The sequence below is a fragment of the Tachysurus vachellii genome, chromosome 3 (genome assembly GCF_030014155.1).
Source record: "Tachysurus vachellii isolate PV-2020 chromosome 3, HZAU_Pvac_v1, whole genome shotgun sequence".
Taxonomy (NCBI): Eukaryota; Metazoa; Chordata; class Actinopteri; order Siluriformes; family Bagridae; genus Tachysurus; species Tachysurus vachellii.
The window spans coordinates 34,373,251-34,382,904 of NC_083462.1; the positions used below are offsets into that span (position 1 = coordinate 34,373,251).

At 35.7% G+C, this 9,654-nt stretch overlaps 1 protein-coding gene across 1 annotated transcript in view; it reads right to left on the bottom strand.

Moving 5' to 3' along the window:
* The window catches only part of slc5a6a (solute carrier family 5 member 6a), a 21,705-nt gene extending 13,733 nt beyond the window's left edge, over nucleotides 1–7,972 (bottom strand). Inside the window, exons 1-6 of the mRNA XM_060866933.1 lie at nucleotides 7,852–7,972; nucleotides 3,867–4,293; nucleotides 2,854–2,919; nucleotides 2,503–2,554; nucleotides 2,150–2,217; nucleotides 473–627 (exon numbers count right to left, since the gene is read on the bottom strand). Of these exons, the coding sequence (XP_060722916.1) occupies nucleotides 473–627; nucleotides 2,150–2,217; nucleotides 2,503–2,554; nucleotides 2,854–2,919; nucleotides 3,867–4,214 (689 nt within the window). The 5' untranslated portion in view covers nucleotides 4,215–4,293; nucleotides 7,852–7,972. The remainder of the gene's footprint in view (nucleotides 1–472; nucleotides 628–2,149; nucleotides 2,218–2,502; nucleotides 2,555–2,853; nucleotides 2,920–3,866; nucleotides 4,294–7,851) is intronic.
* Between the last annotated feature and the right edge of the window lie 1,682 nt (nucleotides 7,973–9,654).

Here is a 9,654-nt window from a genome sequence, read left to right on the forward strand (position 1 = left end):
AATCCATCAAACTGTTTACATGCTGTTTTGCACACTGTTTCTGCTCTTTGCACATGTTGTCTCACATTTCAGTTGATTGAAAAATGTTTTGAAAAATACTTTCAATATCTCATGAAAATGGTGATATAATACTGTGTTCATTCCAGTATTTCTGCACACGGATTATTGTTTGAACATTTTTTCTTGTCCTGCACTGTTTACACCAGGTTGCACAGTTGGACTTTATGTAGCTAGGACTAACTTACTAAGTCCTTATAGCTCTGTCTTTGTTTTATGTAGCACCATGATCTGGAGAAACGTCGTCTCATTTCACTGTGTACTGTAACAGCTATATATGGTTGAAATGACAATAAAAAGCTTCTTGACTTGACTAAAGTGAAATTTCTTCTAATTGATCTTGTATTTATTAAAATCAAACAGTATCTGAATTTTCCATTACTGTGAATCTGCTTACAGTAAAAATCAGACTCACACAATGGATGAGATGCGGCTGCCATTCTGGGCTTTCATCCACACCTCAGAAATTCCACCTGCCTGGTGGGTGCCCACTATAATCACAGCCAGCTGTCCAGCAAACATCACTATTGTCTGGAACACATCTGTCCAGATGACTGCTTTGAGGCCACCCTATATAGATGAAGAAGATTATGACTGGTGCAATAAGAAAAAAAAAATTCTGTTGCCATTTTAAAATCAGAAAACCAATAAAATTCCTTTTCACTTTAAAACTGTTATTTCTTAATTATTGTATTGTACCATATTTACTATTAAATATACATTTGTCATATTCTTATCTAGAGTGCCATACAGTGGGGTAAATAAGTAATTGATACACTGCTGATTTTTCAAGTTTTCCCACTTACAAAGAATGGAGAGATCTGTAATTTTCATCGTAGGAACAGCTCGACTCAGAGAGACAAAATCTAAAAAAATCACGTTGTATGATTTTTAAATAATTAATTTCCATTTTATTGCATGAAATAAATATTTGATCACCTACCAACCAGCAAGAATTCTGTCTTTCACAGACTTGTTAGTTTGTCTTTAAGAAGCCCTCCTATCCTCCACTTATTACCTGTATTAATGGCACCTGTTTGAACGTGTTACCTGTATAAGACACCTGTCCATACACTCAATCAAATAGACAAAATTGTAGACCTGCACAAGGCTGGGATGGGCTAAAGGACAATAGGTAAACAGCTTGGTGAGAAGGCAACAACTGTTGCGGCAATTATTAGAAAATTGAGAAATTCAAGATGACTGTCAATCTCCAAGACCTCGCCTCGTGGTGCATCAATGATCCTGAGAAAGGTGAGGGATCATCCTAGAACTACGGGAGGACCTGCTCAATGACCTGAAGAGAGCTGCGACCACAGTCTCAATGGTTACCATTAGTAACACAGTACACCCTCATGGATTAAAATCCTGCAGCGTGCGCAAGGTCTCCCTGCTCAAGCCAGCACATGTCCAGGCCAGTCTGAAGTTTGCCAATGACCATCTGGATGATCCAGATGAAACATGGGAGAAGGTCATGGGGTCAGATGAGACCAAAACAGAACTTTTTGGTATAAACTCCACTTTCCGTGTTTGGAGGAAGAAGAAGGATGAGTACAATCCCAAGAAAACCATCCCAACCATGAAGCATGGAGGTGGAAACATCATGCTTTAGGGGTGCATTTCTGCCACAGTTGTGTTAAATTACAGATCTCTCCATTTCTTGTAAGTGGGAAAATCGGCAGTGTATCAAATACTTATTTGCCCCACCGTGTGTGTGTGTACGTGTATGTGTATATACACACACACACACGCGCACTCCCTGACAAAAGTCTTGTCGCCTATCCAAGTTGTAGGAACAACAAATAATAACTTGACTTCTAGTTGATCATTTGGAATCAGAATATATGAAAGGCAAAGGCCTTTAGATTACGCTTATTTTACCAAAATAAAATCTTATCATGCCTTGATTTTTAATTATTTAATATACACACACGCATTATATATATATATATATATATATATATATATATATATATATATATATATATATATATATATATATATATATATATATATATATACACACACACACACACATTATATATAGTTTATAATATATAGTTTTAGATTGGAGAATAATGGTCAAGTTTACCAGTGTTGTATAGAGTGTACACACAAGTCCCATTGCCAGAACAGCCCCCCAGAGGTCAAAACCAGTTACTAAACACACAAGAAATAAAACCAGGTATTATTAAATTCACTGACAAATGAATTAATACCTTAATTCTCATGCTCTTTGCTACATATTGACTTAGTAAGTGTTTCTATTCAGTGGCTGCACATACTTTATACTGAAACAAAAATACTAAACAACTAAAAAGTTTTTAGTAATAAATTCATTAATTGTTAACATCTTTACTTTGCACTTTTTTTAGTAACTAACTTTACTTTGTAATCTTTTAGTTTACTGATCTTTTAGTATTTTTTATGAACAGGCTTATTTACCTGCATTCAGTGCAAGTGCAGGTGCATACAGTACCACTCCCATATAGATTACCTACAGGGACACAAAATGTAGAAGAGTTGAGGTAGATTTTGGTTAATTCCACTAAAAATAATTGATAACATTTTATGGATTAAATAGCGAGACCTTAAATTCGTGTTCATGAAATAAGTCTGATTTTTTTCCCCTCTAATTTTAAAACATAGTTCAGAGGCTTCCAAAAAACAAACTAAATCAGAAAATAAGGAAAGAAAGTGCTTAAGAACACAAGCTTGCAAAAAGATTAATTACATATCTCAGATAAGAGAGAGCTCCAAATCCTGACTGGCTCACACAGAACAAACCCAACTCACCATCTGAAAGATGAAGGTCAAGGTGCCACATATCTGTACAGTTTTATTAAAGCGAAGCTCCAGATACTGAAAGAGCAGTAAAAAAATATAAGATTAGATAAACGACAAACAAGATTATATATTGCCACAATGTACATTATTAAAATATTTAACTGACATATTCCCCATGAACTATGTTCAAATAGTATAAAAATAAACATGGCCATTTCACTCATGCGTTGTTTTAGAGGTCAGGGTTTTGACATTTCTATAAATCAGTGCCTATTCTCCCACAAGGAGGCTCAGAGAGATCCTGAAATATGTGCAGAACATTCTCAGATCAACTACTGAATGAGCATAATTTCCCTTTCTATCTGGCTGTCCAATATGATAATGAAACAGTACTGAATTGGACAATCAATAACACATGGCAAATATTGGTACATACGGTGTAGCGAGTCTACTCCAACATTATATTAGCCAGGAATAACCACCCAAAAACACAGAATGTTATCATTCCGCAGCAAACAAATTTCTTATTAAACTTTGCATCTTTGTACCGGGAGCATGAATCACTAACAACCACAAACATTACTAATGAGCTCCTAACATTTATTTTGTTAATATCTGGGGATATGATTTAGTGGGAAAGGCTTTTGTAAATTCTGTAAGTACAAAAAGAACTGAGCAGCATATTTAACATTTTGTGTATTATTTAGTAGAAATTAATTTGTCCTCAAAAATTTAATTTAGTTCATAAATGTCACATCCCCATATAATCAAGCTAAGGGCTTTGGAGTTAGTTATAGCCTTCATTAGCGAATTTGGTTTAAACGGAAAGAAACATGGGTTTAAAAATACTTGTTACAATTAAAATATGTGGCAAAAAAAATAAAAGTGAAGTACAGTGCAATCCTTCCTGAATAAAGCTAAATATAAATGAATAACAACTATGCATAGTTTTTTGAAAGAGAAGCTCTAAAGCAAATAAATAGAGCAGTTTAAATAGAGCAGACAGGATGTCAGGAACATACCTGATAGGCGCTGGAAAGATGTAGACGGTAGAAAACTGGAATGAAGATGTGTGCTGGGATGAGCAGGCCCAGGAAGTAGGAGCAGCCCAGGAACCAGTACTGTGTGCCATAAGCATAAATTTCAGCTGGTGCACCCAAAATGGCGACAGCCGACTGAAAAGTGGCAAGCAGGGACAGTGAGAGAGGTAGGCAGCTCATGCTGCGATCAGCCAGCAGGAACTCACGTGTAGTACTCTGATGGCCTCCTGAAAATGCATGGAACAGACCAATGCCTGCTGATGCTACAAGGAGCAGCACGAAGATAGCATAGTCCACTGCAGTGAAGTGCATCTGGTCTATGTCGCCCATGATATATGTGTATCAGTATGAACTATTTGACTAGTACAACAACAGTGAGTGGCAGGCCATGGAATCCTCACTAGTGCCTCTGTGAAGAAGTAAAGAGAACAGTGTGGTAAATGATTCACCGTAAAACATCTTTCACTGGCATCACCATGATAATGCCATAAATGAATATAATTATATAATAGGTTAAAATGCAAGAGCAACTGACTCAGCCAAGCCAAAATCATGGTTAGATTTGTGCTCTACAGAGATTTTGATGCCTAAATCTCCAAAAGAAAACCATGACGTTTGGGGCTTTTTGTTGAGTGGTGGCTTAAAATACAACTTCATGATCAGCAATAGAGTTTAAACAACAACAGGGTTTAACTAGGAACATGCGCATAATCCCTGCACTGCTAACAAACACCAAAGTGACCTTTTCACACTATTCCTGCTCTAAGTTTAGAATTGTTTTCATGCAAGAATACTATACATTAAAAGAGGTCTTTTAAAAAATTAACCACAAATGAAAATGAGGAAACATGAGACTCAATGCAAAACAAATAAACTAGTACTTTAATTACTTCATAAATAATTGAAAAAAGGGTTCTAGATAAGGCTTCTATCTGTCCAGTTGTTTTAATGGAGTGGGATCAAAGTAGTCCACCAGCTGAAGAGAGACCAAAGTGCCATAACCACATTTTAAAATTTTACCAGCACCTTTGAAAATCTCAACTATTTTAACATGTCAGAACAATAAGGTCTTCACAAACGCAAGCATGCTAACCAGTTCTATCAATGGAACTAATATCAAAACAGGAAGGAAACATATTAGCTAGCTTCAAGCTAGGGCAGATAATTAACGAGGGCAGCGATTGCTATTTATTTTGCTAATTGATTATTTGACTATTCCCTATGGGTAATAAACCATTAGTTGATATTACATAGCATTTTAAAAACTACTTGTACAGACCAGTTTGAACAGTCATTTCTTGAAATTGATGTATTGGAAGCAGGAAAAATGGGCACGTGTAATTATCTGTGTGAAATTGATCGGAGTCAAACCGTGATGGTTAGACAACTGGGTCAGATTGTTGCTGCAGCAGCAACAGAGGCCAAGGTTTATTAATTCACCCGGTTTATTAATGCACTAGCATGTCTGGTCTGATCCCACAGAAGAGCTACTGCACAAAATGCTGTAAACATTCATGCTGACTCTGACAGAAAAGTCAGAAGACACAGAGCATCACATTTTGTTGTGTATAAAGCTGGGTAGCTCATTATAATCACACTGTAGTCACCATGCTGACACCTATACACCACTGAATTTACCTACAAATAGGCATGTGAATATCAGAACTAGACAATGTAGCTATGGAGTAAGAAGGAGGCCTGGTCTGATGAATCGTGTTTTCTTTTACATCATGTGTGGGATGTGCTGTACTTATAGAAGAAGCCTTTATTTTGTCACATAACAGCACAGTGAAATTCTTTCTTTACATATTACAGCTTTGGAACTTGAGATCTGACCTTCTGATCAACAACCCAGAGACTTAACCACTGGAGCTAACAGTGACCCTATATTTCCACCTATCAGAAGTGAATAGATTATTAAAAATAGTTTCTCAATTAAAAAGTACCATTATTAAGAAAAATTGTGAAAATAAATGTTGTAATCTACTTGAGTGAAAAATAATGTAAATAAAAAAATAGCTTTTAAGGCTGATTTAAATTTGTGCTTTAAAATTATTTGTATCGTGTCAGAGAGGAGAATCATGGGTAAACTTTGCATGCAGAAACTGGCTAAAATAAATATACTGTTCCTAACTAGATATTAGCATCCAGTTTTATTGGTCATGACACACAACTTCCATTTGATTTCTTACTTAGTTTGTCAGAATTTTATCCCAATATTATTTTATTATAAACTCAATATCAATATCAAATTCTTTATTCAATTTAAAATTTTTATGTTGTTATTTGATGTTTATGATCATTTATTTAACATCAATGAGAAGGAAATATTTACATTCCTCTGTTTTTTAAGCACTGCCAATGAAGCACAATTTAACCAATGATTACTGGTTTCACCGAGAAAAACAAGTGTGGAAAATCTTAACTTAATCTGCAAAAACTCTTATCCACTGTTTCATTTATCTTGCCTCAACTTTAACTAGACATAGAACTCCATTTAAAATATTGTTGTATTCAATTACTGCTAAAATATAGATGAAAGAATAGAAACACAAGGCATATACAGTTACCCAAAAAACACACATAATTTGAACCTGCTTCAAGCTGTGAAATAACATTAGTTTTTTGCTGTTTCTTGGTGTTTAGATGTTACACTATATTATCATAACGTTTTTGTGTGCTTTTGTCCTCAGAGAAATGATAAAGGAGTATCTGTTTCTCTACATTTCAACATTTGGGTTTGATCTTTGCTGAAAACCTGTGGTCAACATTGAAAATGTTGTCTGTACCTAAGAATATAAAGAAGCATAAAATGTGGACCATGGAATGACAGAATCTGCTACAAAAGTCTCCCACTTTGATAGACATTACAGAAAGGTATTTGGTGCTGTTATTCTCTTAGCCGTAGGCCTCTTAAAATGTCAAATTAGGGTGCCATTAAAACCAATGTGTATATAATAGTATGTAGTAAGACAATACAATGTAAAAGTCTAAAATTTAACTGAAAACCTGAAAAAGGGAAAAGTCTTGAATTCTGTCCATATAAACTGCTGCCATGAGATGTAGGTATATAAAAACTGAAAGACTAATAGAGACTTTTATTTAAAATAATAACAAATAACAGTTTTATACTAAAGTCAAACTTGTTAAAACACAATGGTGGTGTACTACAGCTCAAACAACTGAGCGGAAAATACAGAATCAAATTACTCATCTGTACGACAGTGATGTCTGAATGTAAAGTATTAAGTTTCTGACGTTATAAATTTTGTTAACAGAATTCTTATAAATGTAGTGCGATTTAATATATACGATTTAATATATATTATGAACAATGTTTTATTCACCGCAATATTACGGAATTTACTGTAACATAATAAGCAATATATAAGACTCAGGCTTCCTTTAGCGTTAGCTATTTTATTCCTTAACACATTTGTGTACTACTCGATAATAAATGTATGACGCTCTGAATAACCCGTTTACCGTAAACCATGTTGCACACGCGCACAGGATATTTTGATGAGTAGTTGGTGTTGATCTTTTCTCCGTTTTATAGACACACAGGTGAATTTATATAAAGAAGCGTAAATCGCGCGCTGTTTAGCTGCCGAAGGGTCTTTTAACACGTCAGGGGCGTTCTGAGGTCACGGTTTGTTTCGAGCCACATATTAATATATGTACATCCAAAACCCTGTTACACAGCGAACTAAGATGTCACAGGTATAGACTCATCGGGTTTGGGGGCTGATTAAATCGTTATTTGTAAGGAATGTTAGCATCCAGTGATGACTCGGGCTTTGCTAAAGGTAGGGAAAAAACTCAGTTTTTTATATTACAGCGATTACTTGAAAAAATAATTGCAAAAACATTTGGTTGATGACGGCTATCTTTCTTGTAGCAACTACATACTAACACCGTTAACGAATTTACTCGACAACATTGGTTAATAATGTCATATTCTTACCTTCATGTGGCGAGACTCGTGCGCCATGCAGCGTGCTAGCTGTAATTGAATGGAGGAACGGTGTCCTGAGCAAGAGACCGCCCACTCTCCTTCACGCCAAAACAGGTTCTTCTGGAAAAAGATTTTGTTTCCCACTCGTATTTAGACAAATCCCGCCTCAAATGCTGGGATTGGCCAGTAATACACTGCCTCCTGCGTTTCAGTTGGCTAAGGCAGAGTTTGTGTAGCATATACTGCACTATTACAGAGTATATACTGTAGCTTAAATAAATCTCTTCATAGTAATAAATAGCATTACTTCTACTACAGATGATCATTTAGAAATATTATTATTCATTTAGAAATAATATTATTACTATTTAGAAATATTTTCATGTCAAAAATATGGAGATGAGAGCCAGTGAAAAAATAGCCTGATTGTACTTTAGAAACAGAATCTGAAGGAGCTTTATTGCCAATTATTAAAACATAAATAAATAAATAAAAATACACATATGTAAATACAAATAGACAAAAAAAAAATAAAAAAATAAATTGTATGTTGTGCTATAGATGATAGAATGGAATTGAATAGATGCCCCCTGGTGGTATATTATTGATAATTGGGGAACATTTAACTGTTCATGAGTTGTGCTGTTATTTGGGGCTCTGTAGCGCCGGCAAGATGGTAAATGTTCAAAAAGCGGATGACTTGGATGTGAGTCATTCAGAGTGATTTTCTGAGCCCTTTTCCTCACTCGGTATATGCACAGTTCTTGAAGGTTTGAAGGGGAACACCAATAATCCTTTCAGCCTTTTAGCTGAGCCAACCTAGACAGTTATTGATGAGCACAGAACAGACTCCATGGTGGCTGAGTAGAACTGTTTCAGCAGCTCCTGTGGCAGGTTAAACCTCCTCAACTGGCTAAGAAAGTGCATCTTTTGGGCCTTTGTTACAGTGGAGTTGATGTGAGTGTCCCACTTCAGGTCCTGGGAGATGGTAGAGCCCAGGAACTTGAATGCCTTCACTGCAGCCATAGTGCTGTTTATGATGGTGAGTGTGGAGAGTGCAGGAGTGTTTCTCCTGAAGTCCACTATCATCTCCACTGTTTTGTGTTTTCACTGTCTGTAGGCAGACTCATCTCTGTCCTTGATGAGGCCAATGTTGTCGTGACACCCGCAAACTTCAGAGCTTGACAGAGGGGTGGAGCAGCTGTTTGACATTAAAATCCTCAATGTCACACTAGGCTGATAAGCCAGAATCAGTTTTTCAACTTCATGACTTGTGCACATCACCTTCACTGATCTGGAGCGCAGGAGAGGGGAAGAGGGGGGTACTGAAGGTGTTAAAGGTTGAGTAAAGAGATGATCAGGACGGGTGTGGAGAGGTTTTCAGTGTGTTCTTGGCCTGATTGTACAAGACCCTGTCTCCATTTCTGTAGGCATCCTATTTGGCCTGAAGAAGATGTCTAAGTTTTCCTGTAAACCATGGCTTATCATTGTTGAATGTTATGACTTCTGGAAGGGATGCATATGTCCTCACAGAAGCTGATATATGAAGTTACAGTCTCATTGAGTTCATTCAGATCATTAGCAGCAGCTTCTCAATGTACTGCAAATGTGAAACTGTCATAAATATATTTAATGGCAATATTAATATTATTTAAATATTATGCTTTATGTATTATGAATAATATTATGCTTGCTTTCAGGTGTATCATGCTTTAAAATATTAATTAATAGTTACTGTACATACAATTTATTTATTTATTTAATTTATTTTTAAAATGTTGTCTATTTGTATTTACATGTGTATTTTTAATT